The sequence below is a fragment of the Amphiura filiformis genome, chromosome 9 (assembly GCF_039555335.1).
Source record: "Amphiura filiformis chromosome 9, Afil_fr2py, whole genome shotgun sequence".
In the NCBI taxonomy this organism is placed as follows: Eukaryota; Metazoa; Echinodermata; class Ophiuroidea; order Amphilepidida; family Amphiuridae; genus Amphiura; species Amphiura filiformis.
In genome coordinates, this window is record NC_092636.1 from 32,660,734 (window position 1) to 32,678,412 (window position 17,679).

A 17,679-nucleotide genomic window follows, 5' to 3' on the forward strand; every position below is an offset into this window, starting at 1 on the left:
AGTACTTCCGGGTATGAGACAGGCTGTGTGTAGTAAAAAAAACCAAAACAAGACAAGTTTCTGTTAAAATGAGTATTTTTTTAGTGTAGATCGCTCACAGCTATAAAGACAAACATGGCAACATATATGCATTTTTACCACTCTGGAGGTGGGATGGTAGTAACAACGATTCTTAATTCAGGTAGGTTCTAAAAAAGTTATATTTGAAGAGCTTATTTCCAAACCGTGGTCGTGGACTATGCCTGCCACTTCCACATACTTGTGCATAATACGGAAGGTCGATTTGTGCCCATAAATGTTTAGGCCTATGTTAAACTGTATGTTATACAAATTGTACAGCTATCATTTCTACCCTATAACGAACCGACATACCTGTAAATCAAATAGCCCACAAAAAACTGGTCATCGCTGGTATTTTTCATGAAGAAAAACGACACTTTTTTACGCGGAACATGTCCAAAACACGCCAGCTGACGTACAAGCCTCCCCACGCATGTACATAAACAAGCCGTGTTCATTGTTTAATTGTCACCTGCAGCTGTTCGCAAGAAAACTTTCTGCATTAAATTACCTGGGGTCAGCATTATCAGGCCTGAGACACACTGGCGCTAGTTTGAGGACAGTCACTATGAGTTACTAATGTCGGCACATGCAGAAAATGCGTGATGGGTCGCCATTTTGTGACTCGTGCAAGCTAACACAAACAAATTATTGGACTTAATAATCTTTTCAAGTTTTAATAAAACGTGCATCTATCATGATAATATTACATTTTATTATTTTATTATTTGAATTACATAAGCTATGTCAATTTTGTGTCCATGTTAATTTTTATATGGATTTACCTGTGTTGATTTTAAACTGTTGTGAACGTGGAGCTACGCAAATTGGCAGGCGATTACCCACCATGCAATGTGAATACACGGAAACGATCCAGTTTAGGATGCATCGCAGTTCCTGTTGTGTAAACCAGGCGTAAACCGCCCATCCAACCTGATCGTGTGCACAGGATTTGTGCTGGAGGCTAGTTAATGCGCATAACCAATGCGCAGAAGAAGACCTTGATACTAGGCGGAGCTTACGTTTTACAAGACTGATTGACAGCTGTGAGTTAAGTGAAATTCTGTTCTGTGATTGGTACAAAAATATGGTTCTCGTATAAATGAATATATTATCCATGGCTTCAAAATTAGGAACTGTTTCTTCCACAGAGCCCTATATAGGGCTCTATGGTCTCTACTCATCATACACGACCGTCGAGAAGATCTGGCCAGCGGCGCTTGCCAATCAGGCTAGCTATTTGTGCGGCGTGGCCTCTCATCCTTTTTATTATCTCTGGTCTTGTCACGCTGGTAGATTCGCCCACCTGTGATTACTGACCTGGATCTGACAGAAGATTGTGGAATTTACGATTTTCAGCAGCAGGATTTTATGAAACTGCCAATATTTGCAAGTATTCTGAAGGATCGGTAATAATTAAAATATTTTTCATGGTGTCGGTAGTGCAAGTTGAAGTTAGTGAATTTGTGGTTTTGTATGTTATGTGCAAGAGTGTTTTCAGGAAGCGTAAATAGGCAGGCCGTTATGCTAAGCTCTCCATGTTATATGCGAGTTCGGCGACGAACTGGACACATCACACGGTAGTGTGATGTGTCCAGCCTGGATATAGTCGTGGACGGACGTGGTAAGTCCTCAACCCCATGCCCATGTGTCTCATTTACTTGTGAGATACACCTGCATTCAGATTTCCTTTTACAAATTAACCATCGTGTATACGTGCGCGACTTCAAGCGTGTGCATTGGACCATGTGCAAAATAATATGCGCTGGACGCGGCTAGCAGTACGTGGCTAGCAGTACCGTACTGAGTACGCTTAAGGAAATCTGAATAATATTTTACAATCATAATTACTTTGACAAGTTTGACATTAGCAACAATGAGTTGTACCATCAACAAGCTATTATTTACCATAACAATGCTGCATAACAATATGCAGGCTATTGTTCTCATTTGGTAGACAAAAGCCTCACACAGTTGTTACTAGTGCGTCCATCCACTGTTTGCTTTGTAATGGTGCATCCAACTGAAATTATAATACCTAGCATCACGACACATTGCAATATCGCACAGGGAAATCAGAAACATGGGATAGTGGACTTAACACGGTTTGGAAATAAGCTCTTCATTTGTAGAAAAGAAAACGAGCAAGGACACCAACTTAATGTGGGGAAACATGTAAAATACAGACTTGGTACTTGGTACTTGGTAGTTCTTCCTCCTAAATACTCCAAAAAGAGTTTTAACTGGAGGTCGGAGAGAGTGGTCTAATTGATGTGAATTGCAGGGTCGGATTTGAGAGCTGTTTTGAAGGTCAATGGTGAAGGCTGGTCTACTGTGGTATGAAGGAGTCTATTCCATTCCCTGGTGGTTCGGATGAAGAATGAGTTTGCATTTGCATCTGTGTTTGTGTGTTGCTGCTGGAATTGCTGTGAGTGTCCTCTTCTGGGTCTGGTTGTTTTGGGCTTGATGTGGTCGGAGTGCTTAATCTCCAGGTGGCCATTCAGGATCTTATAAAAGCAGGTAAGCCGATGGCACTTCCTTCTTTCCTGAAGCGAGGACCAATTCAATTCTTTCAGGATGGCAGTGATGCTGGTATCTTGCCCATAAGTGTTGGACACAAATCTTGCAGCCCTCTTCTGGACTCTTTCAATGGTGTCAATGTTCTTCTTGGTAAAGGGGTCCCAAGAAGCTGTTGCATAGTCTAAGTGGGGTCTAACGAAAGCGTCAAGTACAATTTTTCCTTGACAGATGGAGCACAGTGATAAAAATTTCTTCTGATGAAGTTAAGCACCCTGGTTGCTTTTGATGTAGCATACTCTGTCTGTTTGTTCCAACGAAGATCACGTTGAAAGTGGACACCTAAATACTGGGTATTATTCGTCTCCTCTAGGTCGACTCCCATCATGGAGTAGTTGCAAGGTTCTGGATTCCTCTTGCGGGTGATCCTCATGGTTTTACACTTTGATGGATTAAATCTCATGCCCCATGTTTGGGCCCACTCAACCATTTTGTCTAAATCTGCTTGTAGCTGGTGTTCATCTTCAGCTGACTTGATGTTGTTGTAAACCAGGCAATCATCAGCAAATAAGCGGGTGGTACTAGAGATGTTTTCATGGATGTCATTTATGAACATGAGGAAGAGATGAGGACCCAAAACTGTCCCCTGTGGAGCTCCACTGAGAACTGGTTTCCAGTCGGATGAGTTCCCATTCACCACTACACGCTGGAAACGTTTGGTTAAAAAGGAAGCAATCCACTCTTTGGTTTTATTTCTGATGCCATAATATCCTATCTTGAGAAGTAGCCGGTTATGTGGCATGACATCAAAAGCTTTTGAGAAGTCAAGCACTCCCAAGTCAGTAGTATGTTTACTGTCCAGATTCTGTAGCAAATCTTGTGAAGTGAGGATGAGTTGGGTTTCGTGAGGATCTCGCTTTTACTTAAAAGCATGTTGGTTGTCTGCGATGATGTTAAACTTGTTCAAGTGTCTCATCACCTGACTATCCACGATGTGCTCCAACAATTTGCAACATGTACTGGTCAAGGACACCGCCTGTAATTGGCAGGATCGGTGGTGGTACCTTTCTTGAAAATGGGGCTTATGTTTGCTCTCCTCCAGTCGAGTGGCAATGAACCAGAGTCCAAGGACTGTTGAAATATGAAAGTCAATATAGGCGCAAGTTCGTGAGCCGCCAGTTTCAAAGCCTGGTTCTGGATCTCATCTGGTCCAATTGCTTTGGAAACTTTGATGTCGTTAAGAAGTTTCTCGACTCCTTCAGTCTGGATTTTAATCTCAGGCATGTCTGGGTATGGACTATCAGGCAAAATGGGCATTGATTCCGGATCTGAGTCTTCTCTTGTAAAAACACTCTGGAACTGGTTAGCAAGAACCTGGGCTTTATCAGAGTCACTTGTAAACAGCTCGCCGTCAACCTTCAGTGGCTGCACACCAGTGTTATCTTGGCGACTGGATCTGATGTAACGCCAAAATATTTTGGGGTCTTCTGACTCAGCTACTGTCTGCACATGTTCTCTGTGTGCCTTCCGGAGAGCTCGGTCCACTTGCTTGCGGATACTGCAGAACTTATCCCAATCAGATCTTAAACCACTCTTCTTTGCTCTCACGTAAGCTTTTTCCTTCTTGCTGCAGAGGCGCTTCATCTTGGAGTTAAACCACGGTGCCGGCGGTCTACCTTTAACACGCTTATGTGGAACTAGTTCAACCACGAGCGATTTCATAGAGTCTTTAAACCAGGTCCAATTTCCCTCTCGGTACTTGTCTCCGCAGACGAGCAAAGAATTCTTCGCTCAAAATAGACGATCTTGCTTTGAACTCACTCTCGTCGACCTTACGCCACAGAGGGATGTTTCTGGGGGGTTTAACTTGAAGCTTGGCTTTGGTGGAAATGGTGCTCTGGATGATGCAATGATCACTTATGCCTGCATGTGGCCTCACATTTTGCATCAGAGAAGGATGAGTGGTGAGCAATAAATCAAGTGTGTTCTCAGTCCCATTCACATCTTTCCTGGTAGGAAAATTCACTTTCTGTGACAGGAAATTATCATTAATAATTTGGATCAATGAAGTTTGGAGTTCACCTCTGGGTATCACTTCCTCTTCACATGACCAATCAAGATTTGGGACATTGAAGTCCCCTCCTAGGATGATGTACGCAGAACCAGCACTGCTGTTTATTTTAGCAAGGCTATCACCAAGACTTAACAGAGGGTCCAACCCTGCATCTGGGGGGTCTGTAGAATCCTCCAATCAGGACGTTTTGGCCAGGTAGAGAAGCCTGACACCACAACAGTTCTGTGTCGTCATCAGTATCAAGATCGGTTCTCTCAAAACAGGGTATGTCTTTGTTTACTGCAACAAATACGCCACCACCGTGCGAATTCCTGTCTTTACGGAAAACTTGCATATGATCTGGAAAAACTTCGGCGGAATTGATATTATCATCCAGCCAGGATTCTGTACCAAAAATGATATCAGGATTCTCAAGTTCAGTGAAGGATTCAAGGACGGCCGATTTCCCTTTAATGCTGCGACAGTTGACAACGGCAATGCTGATGTTATGTCCATTGCTACTGGGTTTACTTTTAACATTGGCAGAGTTTTGTCTGACATTGGCAGAGTTTTGTCTAACATTGGCAGAGTTTTGTCTAACATTGGCAGAGTTTTGTCTAACATTGGCAGAGTTTTGTCTAACATTGGCAGAGTTTGGTCTAAGGTTGGCAGAATTTTGTCTAATATTGGCAGAGAATTGTCTATCGTTGGCAGAGTTGTGTCTAAAATCAGTAGAATTTTGACTATTGGCAGGGTTTTGTTGAATATTGGCAAACTTGTGATGACCTTTCCTGTCGGCGATTGTCCAACCATTCTCTTGTTTCTTCAGAAACAACGGGTCAACCCTTTGTGATTTCCAACCATCGCCATCACGGGTTAACTTGGTGGGGGGGACTTTTTTGACACCCCTGGGACTGGATGCACTGAGTGGATACGATGGAACACTAACTTCAAGTTCAATGTCAGAGTCATCCAGGGATGATAAACACTCAAAAGGGTTACTGAGGTTGGAGTTCAAATCACTATCCTCGAAAAAGGAGCTTGCAAAATTAACAATGTCGCATGTTGGACACAACCAAATTGCATCAGGATCGATGGTCATTATGGTACCGGATGGAATTATTCGAAGCGTTAGAGCAATTGAAGTGAAACCATGTCTCACAAGTAGAACACTGAATAGAGTCTTTAGCAGCCGAGTAACCACACATACCGCAGGGCCACTTGGGTTTCCTTCCACTCCTTGATCTACGAGTGGTCTGGGACTGGCTCTGATTACACACGCCATTAATGCCAATGTTATTGGTATTGATATGATTTTCATTGTCAAAACTAGCCACTGGGGGGCCAGGGTTTAAATTAATATCTCCAGCGAGCAAATTAACAAGGAGGAAGAGGGGCAATCTTCCGGGCAATCTTCCCCTGGGGTAGCCAAGAAAGGGCGTGGCGCTCATAACAATACCCTTCCCGCATACGGGTTAGCACTGCATGAATGTGAAACTATGTAAGCCTCGTGAAATTGCACGGATAGTCTATAAAGTTCAGCGGCACATCAATGTCAACAGGATTGAAAGTTGAGTCAAAAAAAGGAATGATCCTACCATTTATCTTCCGGTGTAGTCCTGAGTGTCTCACAGTAAGGTACAATGCCATACAAACCAAAGAGTATGATCCCAAGAATCTCCCACGGCGATCCAATGCGAATAAAAACATGGTGGAACCGGTCAGTTAAAATTGAAGCAGTAGGCCCCGTCACGATTAAAAATTGCACACACACAGGTTAAAAATGTTCAAAAACGTCTAAAAGTCCACAGTAAAATAACACATCAAAATTGGTTAAAAATTGGGTGGATGAGTTGTAGAAAGTAAATCTGCAAGCGATGATGGAATCTCAAGTAAAACAACTCGGTGACGCAGCAGTAATTGCACAACAATGGTATCCACGTATCCAATATCAAAACATCCAATGGCGGGAAAAATTAAAGTCTTTAAAATACAGCTCCAGTGGTCCAAAAATTCTCCACAAGTCGTCAAAACGGTGTCGAATAAATAGCGGAGAGGGTAATAAGGGCAAAAATTTGGAATAAATCGAAAAAGTGGAGAATAAATTAGAAAAATTTGGTGTAAAAACGGGAGCTCCGAAAAGTGCGACCACTCTCTCTGACGTCTCTCTCAAAAACTAGACAATATGCAGGGGGGGGGGGGGCAAAACCAACAAATCCGGGCAACAAATATTATATGTTTTTTGTCTGTTTGGTTTTGTTTGTCTGCTCCAGGTTATTTTGTACTGTTTTGCTGACACTTCTGTGGGCTCTGAAATTGGCAATTTTTGGCCATCAAACTTTGCCTGTTTTGGTACCTACATTGGTTGTTTGGTTTACCGAGTGTGCACAGTGATTTACATCATTGATCCTTGTTGTTTTTGCAGGTTTAGCACTTTTGTGAGCCTTGGAACTGGTAATTTTTGGCTATCGAACTTTGCCTACTTCCTATGCCTACATTTGCTGGTTTTGTCCCCCCCCCCTGCATATTGTCTAGTCTGTATTTTACATGTTTCCCCACATCAAGTTGGTGTACCTTGCTCGTTTTCTTTTCTGTTGTTCATATTCAAGCTATCCTCTTGTATCATTTATTGATCCTCGATGTGTTTTGTGTCCTCGTCCGTTGGATTCACCATTACCCACTTTTTCTTCATTTGTAACTTGCTAAATACAGTGAAATAATATTGATAGTATTTTTTTAAGCGTACTGTATCTGTAGTAGGTACTACACAACGCCTCCCTACTGGAACCAGGCATGTTGGAATTGGTGTGCGCATGGTTTTAACTTAGTTCTGTCTGAGGTTCTCCAACACTGCAGCTTTGAAGATGTTGGGGTCTTGGATTTGAATTATAGAATAGGGGATCGAGTCTGTTCCAGTCGATGACTGTCTTAGGAAAGTATAGGATTGCTTATAGCAGTCTTTGTTGCAAGTGATCACCTTGTAGGCTTCTGGATGGTTGTGTCGTGATTGTCGCGGGTTTGGCTGCAGTAAGTTATCGACCGGCAGGGCCAGGAGGCCCTGTCTAGCTTTGTGTATAGGCCCATTCCATGTCAACTCCAGGGATGTGCACTGCAGCACCTCTTCAATTTTTTTCTTTTTCTGTGTGGTGGTAGATATTGATGAGAAAGTAAAATCCTGAAAAATTGAGCTTCATACTCCATTTCGTTTTCCGTGGCATCAATTTGAAATTTAGGGGGTCAGCGTAAAAATGTGTATGTAGCGAAAGGCGATGTTTGGAGGTCCATAAATGTATATAGGGAACCCTTTAAAACTTTGAAAAGTATGTATCCTGGGGTACTTTTTGGTGTAAGAAATCAAATCTGGTATCAGAAACTTGTCCAAGAACATACTTTAAAACCTGATATATGGGCCCTCAAAATGCAACCGTCTGACCAGGACCAACTTTGGGGGGTCAGAACTCCAAAAAAAAATAATTTTTCCATTGTCCATTTTTTGCCAGTCAGAGCCCTATTCTAACATGCTCTTATCAATAATGTCCATATTAAATACATTTGGCTGAGATAAACCCATTAAAAACCACTTTTTTAGTTTTTGGTCCTGGTGAAAACCAATGTTGACAATTTTAGGGCCCCATCATTTAATTTCAGTTACAAGTTTTCTGATAGCAGATTTGAATTCTTGGAAACAGTACCCCAGGATATTACTTTTCAAAGTTTTAAGGGTGGCTTCAACACATTAGTTAGGACCTTGCCTTCTCCATGAGTTGTACATTTTTCACGCTGACCCCTAAATTTCAAATTGATGCCACAGGAAAACGTAAATGGAGTATGAAGCTCAAATTTTCAGGATTTTACTTTCTCATCAATATCTACCACCACACAGAAAAAAGAAAAAATTGAAGAGGTGCTACAAGTGTACATCCCTGGAGTTGACATGGAATGGGCCTATATACATGTAGTATTGTTACTCTATATTGGCAGTTCTTCGGTCCTCCAATTTATCCCATTCCAGCTCTGACCAGTTTAGTGATGCTGGTGGTTTTGTCGTAGGTGTTGGTACACAAAATTCACAGCATTAGCATTACTAATTGCTAAAGTAAAGTTTTGAATTCTTCCATGGTGTGTACTGTGCGTCGAGGGTATACGAGCATGAATGCAGAAGTGATAAATGATGATGCTGATGAGATGTTCAACGACAATGGTCCAACGGTCATGTCCAACAAGCATAAACATGCACGATTTGAGCCCGGGATTTGAGGTTGGTGATTCGGCATGTTTTTTTGGTTCCATGGGAACAAGGAACAGGATCAAGAAGCGCAAAAAAGTATTAAAAAAATATAAAAAATAACAAAAACAAAAAAGCAATAATATAACATGCCAAATTACCAACCTCAAATCATGCACTGTCTACCAACAAGACAGTACTTGGATCAAATCCATGGGTTCCTACAGTCTGAGGGCCGATCTGAGGGCCAATGACACACATTTGATGGGTGTAACAAAACAGTCGGACCATTGGTCATCAGAACATAGAAGGGAAGAAGAAGAATGTTTAAAAACACTGCTTTTAACAATATCTCAAAAACAATATTAGCGTAGCGCCATCCGACTCATTCACCTTGATCATGACTATAACATACTTCACTGTGTCAATAGCCTCCTCTAAAAAGCCTGATTTATAAATTCAAACAAAAATAATAGCTTCATTGTTTGTTAATTTCATTTCAGTTCAAAGTGTGGATTGGTCTGATGCTTGCCAAGTGAACTGGACCTTTCTCCCCATTAAGTTGACTTACTTCTTATATTTGGCAGGTAAGCCTTGATTTACATTATAAATGACACTGACAGACAATATATGTGACATGTCAAAATGATCTTTCAAATGTGCAAATATTTTACAACTTTGTGGTTACAAACAGGAATATCAATTTAACAGCTCTGTTCCACTGATCAATATTGTTAAATTTTTTTAATTCATTGTTCTTCTTTAAAGGTTGTGTGAGCCTGCTGCCATTTCTCCCTGTGTACATGTCATACCTTGGACTATCAGCTGTGCAAACTGGAATCATCCGTGGTATTGAGCCATTTCTAGATTTCCTTATCACACCTCTTTGGGGAACACTTGCAGACAAGTATAGCAAACACCGCTCTGTGTTGGCATCTACAATGATAGCATCTGGGATTTTTTATGCTTCCACTTACTTTGTGCCTCACACTAAACCAGAAAGGTCACAGTGGCTTCCCTTGGCTAACTCCACACCAGTTTCTTTAATTGATTGGAATGATTTGACTTATTATGTTGATAATAGATTGACCTCTAGCAATAAGTGTAAATCACTGGAACATGGTCAGCATATTGTCAACAATTTTGATACAAAATCAAATTCCATTAAGTGCTTTAGAAGTGGAGAAAACAATGACTCCTATTGTTGTGAAATCTCCCGTGAAATCTCTCTTTTAAAAGACTATACAACTAGCCAAGTAGATAATGTTACTAGTATTACAAATATTTTAAGTGGTACAAGTCTAACATTCGTATTGATGATAGTTCTCATCTTTGCTGCAAAGAGCTGTTTTTGTACAACTGGTCCTATTTTAGATGCAGTTGCCATGGCACTTTCTCAAGAACTAAACAGCGACTTTGGTAGGCAGCGAATGTGGGGTGCCATCAGTTGGGGTCTATTTGCAGTCATCTCTGGTGCTGCTGTTGATACTTGTACCAAATACTGCCCTCAACAATATATTTATGCACCTGCCTACGCACTGTTTGTTGGACTTGTAGTTTTAGCAATATTTTCGATGTTGAAGATGAAATTTCACACCCACCAATCTCCTGATTCCATTTCAAAAAACATTTGTCCTCTACTAAAAATCCAGAAGTCTTAGTATTTCTACTTATACTTTTGTTGTTGGTGTATCTGTAGGGTTATTAGCACATATTTGTTCCTGTTTTTACAAGAACTTGATGGACCTCATGCATTGATGGGTCTAACCCTAACTATCAGCTGTGTTTCAGAAGTTCCTTTTATGTACTATTCAAAGAAACTTCTGGAATATTTTGGTCACAAGTGCATCTTCTACCTCTGTTTACTGTGCTATGGGATTAGGCTTGTTGTGTATTCATTACTGCACAACCCATGGATGGTGCTTCCAATTGAATTACTCCATGGTGTGTGTTATGGTGCGTTTTGGCCAACAACGACATCTTACTGTAGTTTGATAGCTCCTGATGGGATGGAAGCAACCATACAGACGATGGCATTTGCTGTCAACTGTGGATTTGGTGAGTATACATGTATTGAAAGTAGAAACATGAGATTTAGAGACAGACAGTGAGATAGACTGATGGGGACAGATATAGACAGCATATATGATAGAGTTGAAGCTAACAAGAAAAGGCACAAAAGAAACTGGAAGAAAAAGAGACTGTGTCATGTGAGGATATTGGCAGGAGATCAAGCAAAGGAGACAGAGAGAGCATCTGAAAAAGTCACGAGTAAACATGAAATCCTTTGAATTATACGGTCTTTAGCTTGTTTTCGTTGTTGAAAGGATTCAATCATGTTTCACTGTTGTTCATCACCGTTTAACAACTCGCGTCCGGCGCGTATGCGTGGTTTACTTCGCTCAGTCAGCTAAAGCTGCCCTTGCGAAGTAAACCATGCAGACGACACAGACACATCATTGTTAAACGGTGATGAACAATGGTGAAACATGATTGAATCCCTAAATTAATAACAGGTTGAGTGATTGAGTTGAAAGGCAGTGGACAGGTGGTGGGTGACCGGTGATCAGGCACTGTATGATTGAATGAGTAATGGAATGAGAGAGCAAGGGTTAAAGAGAAAGGAACTGAAATGTAGCAAGGGCACAAGCCAGATATGTCCTGAGTGCAAAGTATGCAAGCAATAATCACTTGATACTTGTAAAACTGTGATTATTGTGTTATATCATTAACAGGTGAAGGCATTGGGACCCTAGTAGGAGGTGTTATTTACCACATCTATGGAGGACGATTTCTATTCAGAGCATCTGCTATACTGTGTGCTGCTGTATTAGCTCTGTGCTTACTACTCCATTGGTGCCTTAAACTAACAAGGACTAGAAGACTAAATAGAGCCATTAATGGTTCAATACAATATGGTGCTATATAGGAAAAAAACAGGGTAAATTTAATTGGTTCATAGCATATTATGCTTCTCAGGTTCGATACAATGTTTTATTTTTTTTTTTTTTTTGAAATGATGCCACTTGCCCCCACATCTCATATGCACAGTTTATCCCTTACATATCCTGTGTCATGAATAGGTATTGTAGCCCACCAGCCCTGTGGTTAAGAGTCTAGGAAATAATTCCTAATATCTCATACCCTAGTTTGTATGCCTTTATCTAATCTTGGCCCACATGACAACTTACTATATTTAGCCCTTAAACCTGACAAAGAGTCTGTTCAGTGTAGGATTTTTTTAGCCTTTTTTTATTTTATAAACATGTTTGCAATTGGCTTATAGCCATCACATGCTGACAATACACATAACTGATTGGTTAATCAAAACTAGCAGGTCATGGTCAGGCCTAATCACAAAGTAAACATAATCATCTGTATAGAAAACTATGCAGCAGGCGATTTACTTCAGAAAAAGTTCAATTTAACTACATTGCACAAAACTAAGTCCATTATCTATAGTTAACCCTAACACCCAAAAATCTTACGATGAAAAAATCTGTGCATGCATGAATCCCAGGGTCTGCGATGACGCAATCACCCCAAGTGTTATATGCGCACAGAATTGCTGGCCGGGCAGCAAAAACCCGTGTAGCTACCGGTCCGTGATCGTGTGCTTGGCATGCGAGGGTCAAAGATTCGAATCCCGGGGGTGCCAAGTCAAAATTCTTCTTCTCCTTGACTTTTTCGGATCTTCTTTGACTTCCGATCCCAAAAAGCAGGGTCCAGTGTTAGGGTTAATTGAATGTTTATTGACTCTTGTAATAACCCATGTGTATAAACCTGTATAATATTGGTGTTCATAAAATCCCTGACCCTGACAAAAGCTAGCAAGAGCAAATGGCTGTGTAATTTGTTTACTTAAAGGCATACAATCTTGCATGCATTTTTCTTCATAGTTATAGCCAAATTTGTTTCCTGTAGGTGGTTTAATAAAAATTCCTTTAAAAAGGAATGGGGCACCCAATGTGAGCTTGGTCATGATGTGGTGAATTTCATGGTGTTTAGATTTGGTATTATTATCTCTTGCAAACCCGGTGACACCTCATTATAGAAATCAGACCTGTCGATAGGTTGTAAGAGGGGATAGCCTTTTCCAGGCACGAATTGGGCCATATATAAAGAAAGTTTTGCTACTTTGCAACGCCATAAAAACTTAAATGCAAAATGAGATCCTGTATAGGTGGCTCCCGAGGCGGCTTAAAAAACTAAATGCAAAATGAGGTTTTAAAAAAATATTGTTTTCCAGAGTCAAGACGCAGGTATCATTATTAAGCCTCATACCACTTATTTATTGTTGAATAAGTGCAGAGTAGGTTAGATATGAATATTAAATGTTATACCAAAGTAACTCAAAGTACATGCACTATACACCTGATCCGTGAAATTCTTGTTAAAAATATCACTAGTTACTATGGATATAGATTAATACCTCATATTTGTCAACTTCTGACAAAGCATCTCATTTGCTCAAGTGTATTGGATAACATTGTGTCAGGGTTGTAACAAGTCACCAAGCATCACATCAACTCATGTCATTGGCCTAATTTTTAAGTCACTATACAAATTCAGTGGGGTCAAGTCAGCTGAATATCACTGAAGTTAGTTCCCTCATTTTACCTGTCAACACTGCATTATCAGTGGCCGCGCCCCATGGGCAATGGCAATGCCCCCAGTCAGAACTCTTGCCCCCCTGTTTCCCCAGTAAAAACCCAAAATCACAAAAAATGTCCACTTTTTGCAGCAATTTTGCGCAAAATTTGTTGATTTTGCCCCCCCCGAACAAAATTCCTGGCACCGCCACTGTGCATTATGTTTACAATCCTATATCTTGTTTGAATACTTGCAGCTATTAAAAAAATTGTTTGCTTGCACTCCAGTGGGATTTTTGGGTAGGGTCAGTAGGTTGGAATGTTTTTTTAATGACACACTACTGACATCAAGTCAGCTGAGGATGAACACCAACTACAAGCAGATTTAGACAAAATGGTTGACTGGGCCCAAACATAGCTTGCTATAGCCTTGTTCAAGGCCTTCTAAGATTTCCTCCCATCCCTCATGATCAGCACTTGAATCCTCCTATCTGTAGCGCGGACCCATTTTCAGGCTCGCCAAGTCAGTGAGGGCCACATATTACGGCTACTAATGACCGTACGTATGTTGAAAAATCGAGCTCGGACTGAGTTTACGAATCGCCACTTGCATAAATTAGTGACTGGATTAGTGACAATTTATACAAGGCCCTTGTCTTGCCCTACGGGCTCGCAGGCTCAACCAGAGTTCGATCGTTCAACTATTACGCATATAAGCAGCCGCAGTCTGTGGCCCTCATATCATGGACTTGGCGAGCCTAAAAGTAGTGATAGGATTCAAGTGCTGGTCATGATGCTTAGAGGGCCTTGAACAAGGCTAGGTATGTATTATTGTTTTGATAATTTTATAATATAAAATATTATAACATTAAAATCATGTTTGAACTTGCCAACTGCCTCAATTTTTAACAGATTATTGATTGAACATTATCATATTGCATGACTTTATGATTTAGATTAGTATTATTTTATGCTTTATTTGTATTTCAACTGATTTATAATTTGCAAATAAAGTACAATAAAAAATATTTGTCTGTCTTATGACTTTCTTTCTTGTAAATTTTGTGACTGTTTAATGTCCCAAATGCAGCATTGAATTTCCTGGGCAGGCAAAGTAGGACCTTTGCTTAGAAAGTGAGATGAGAGAAAGAAAAAACTTGATATTTCACTTCATGTCATGGAGTGCCTTGGGTCTTTTGGTGACATGGAACATTGGGCTATTCCATTTAAAAATTCACACTACTCCTGTGGAAGATTTTGGAAATATTTGCCACAGAGGGAGTATGATTTTTAAATGGAATGAGCACATTAGCAGCTGCTTTTAAATTTCATGCACCCTCTGAGAAAGATTCGACCTGAATCTTCCGCAGAGGGAGGGCGAGTTTCAAATGGAGCTGAATTATGTGTTAATTCCATTTGAAAATCATACTCCCTCTGTGGAAGATATTTCCAAAATCTTCCACAGGGGTAGTGTGGATTTTAAATGGAATAGCCCCATAAATGGAATAGCCCTGTTTAAAGCAGGTTTTAAACAAATGAAAATATTTAAATGTAAATTTTAAATGTTTGGGTCATTGGGCATGATATACCCAAATATGCTTGTACCATTATACTACAAATCCTGAGTTCTAAAGAAACACTGATTTTATAGTCGCAATACTGGAAGTAAAATGTTATTGTTAATGCACTCCCTCTTGTTGAATGTCCAGCAACCTTTGGATAAAACTTTGATGCAAAACAATAAATACTTTGCAAAAATAAGAGCTCAGATTGGCACAATTGCCTCATTAAAAATGAAAAGAATAAGTTTGTTATTGCATTATAATTTTCCAATAATTGTATGAAATTCAAAAAATAAAATCCCACCCTGCCATAACATTACAAAAATATCATCTTTGAACAAAAATATCAATAATTTACAGATTTTACTCTTTTGAGCTGTGATTTTGCAAAAGTAATTTCAGTAATGCATCAGGTGGTTAGTAAATAAAACCAACTGGCAACCCAAAACCGGAATTGATTCATGCATGCAGGTTCTGAAAGCATCATCACGACGTGATAAACGGTGGGATGGGCTGCTTGCTGGAATATTATACAACATAAAAAGCTGGTTCTAAATTAAAGGTAAGCACATATTTCATAAAACTACCTTATTTGCGTTATTTTTTCAATTGGATATACAACACATTTCCCCTCTTTTGGCACATCGCATAAGCAAACTACCAGTACCAGTACATGCTGCCTTCACGTATTTCATCAATGCGGCCATCTACCTACGATAGCAACGCACGCACAGATAATAGCCATTGATGATTCTGGTCACCGCGGTCAAGGTTTTATTGGAATGACTGTAAACATTAGTAAGCTAATTGCAATATTGATGAAAGGCAAATTGGGTTACACTGATGCTTTATAGGATTTTTATGTAGGCCTATTTCTTTATTTAGAGTAAGGCCTCAAATTGACCCAGCCGGATATGACAGGAAGCATAGGCCATTAAACCTTTCTTATGTTGAATGAACAAAATAAGAACTGTCAAAGTTTGCATTTACTTTATATTTATCTTTGATTTTTTTATATTTATTGGTTTATTAATTCTATTTATTTTTTACTCTTTTGTTATTACATGAATTATTCATTCACTAATTTTCATAAATTTATTATTTATTATTCACAGAATTTAAGAGAATTATTAAATCAAAACTGTAGCGTATATACACCAAGCTTTATCATTTGTTTATGAGTCTCCATCGCCCACTAAATTAGCTTAAATTACAACATGCCACATGGTCTTATTTCCAATTACTTCCAACACTGTGTTTTTGATCCATAAATGAATGATTTATAGAGGCATGTAACCAGCCTCCCTAGTTGTTAAGCCAGTGCAACGTGGTATTTTGGCAAGTTTGTAGACCACAAAGACATATAGGCCTATACATTTTCATATATTTGCCATTCCAATTTTTTACTTTCAAAATTTCTAGCCTTTGCACACATTGGCTCTGCTACTACTGTCTTTTCATAAAAATGATCATTTCTTTCACTGTAACCATGGTAATTAATATATTTCACTTGTTTGTTTGTATTACAAATACATGTACAGACAGGCCTTTTTACTTTAATACATTTCATGATAATATAATTTGCCAAAATGCTTATACATGCTGGTAATTATACATTGTATAATTGGTGGTGCATCATTGCATGTCTGCAATGTTCGTGGTTTCTAGAGAATTTGATCAAATTGCTATCTGTGGAAACCATATTTATAGCAGTCAGGATTCATCATTAGCCTAGATAGCTGGTCTATCCGCATTTCAAAAGCATTGACCACATATTTTGTGTGTGAATGATCGTTAAATTTTGTTTTATTAGTGTCTTGGGTGAGAGTTTACTCACAAAAAGCCTGAATTTACAATTAGACATAATGCAGCCATTCCAAACTATTCCCCATACATGTCATTTTTTCACTTTCAGATTTTAAATTACTAATGTGGTAACTAACCCATTGATGTAGCTAGGGTGCAGCTGGGGTAGATTTTCCCCCACAGAAGTTGTTCAGGGATAAAATGGGGGACAACCAAGAGTAAAGTGTCATATTTAATAGGACAAAAAATTAACAAATGGTAATGAAAATTTGGCTTTCATACAACTCTCAAATGGGCAAATGACAAATTTGAGGAGCAGTCAATTTGGGACCATCCACCATAAATGTGCCCAGAGCCCACATTTATCAAGCTATAGTGTTTTCTATTAGAATATGCCTATTATCATGATTATACAGCTGGTTAAAGGGTAAAATGTCTGTACAATGTGCCAACATTTACCCCCCCCCCTACACACACACATGCACCCTCCCCATGCTATTCCCTGTATGCTGTGCCAATTTTGCAATAAAATTGCCTAAAAAACGGAAAATTGAGGATTTAGAAATTTAGGGGTCTTTTAGAGCTGAGATTTTCACTCTTTAAGGTATGATATAAGGACAACCGTTTTTTGGAGTGGTTCTTTATGGCTCCTTGAACTTTGAAGAGTGAAAATGACACTCTATTGAAGTAAAAATATCACTCGGTACTTTTGGAGTTCATAGATCTCACTCTTTGGGTTCACTCTTTTACATAAATTACTCCCTTGCAAACCTCTTTCTCCTTCCTAGATGATCATATAGCTACGTACATTTGCATAAAGCAGATATCCAACAAGTGAATCTATATCCATGCATATTTTGAGCA

General features: G+C 39.5%; 2 protein-coding genes across 2 annotated transcripts in view; both read left to right on the forward strand.

Annotated features, from left to right (window-relative positions):
- The first annotated feature begins 29 nt into the window (after positions 1-29).
- On the forward strand, positions 30-11,852 carry LOC140160888 (major facilitator superfamily domain-containing protein 6-like). Its single transcript, XM_072184224.1, is given in 4 exon segments — positions 30-181; positions 9,359-9,442; positions 9,624-10,913; positions 11,591-11,852. Coding segments are annotated over 4 exon segments (1,635 nt in total). The 5' UTR covers positions 30-114; the 3' UTR covers positions 11,785-11,852.
- A 3,613-nt stretch (positions 11,853-15,465) lies between these two features.
- The window catches only part of LOC140160889 (major facilitator superfamily domain-containing protein 6-like), a 50,491-nt gene continuing 48,277 nt past the window's right edge, over positions 15,466-17,679 (forward strand). The window contains 1 exon segment of the mRNA XM_072184225.1: positions 15,466-15,571. The gene's annotated coding sequence lies outside the window, so the exon portion shown is untranslated.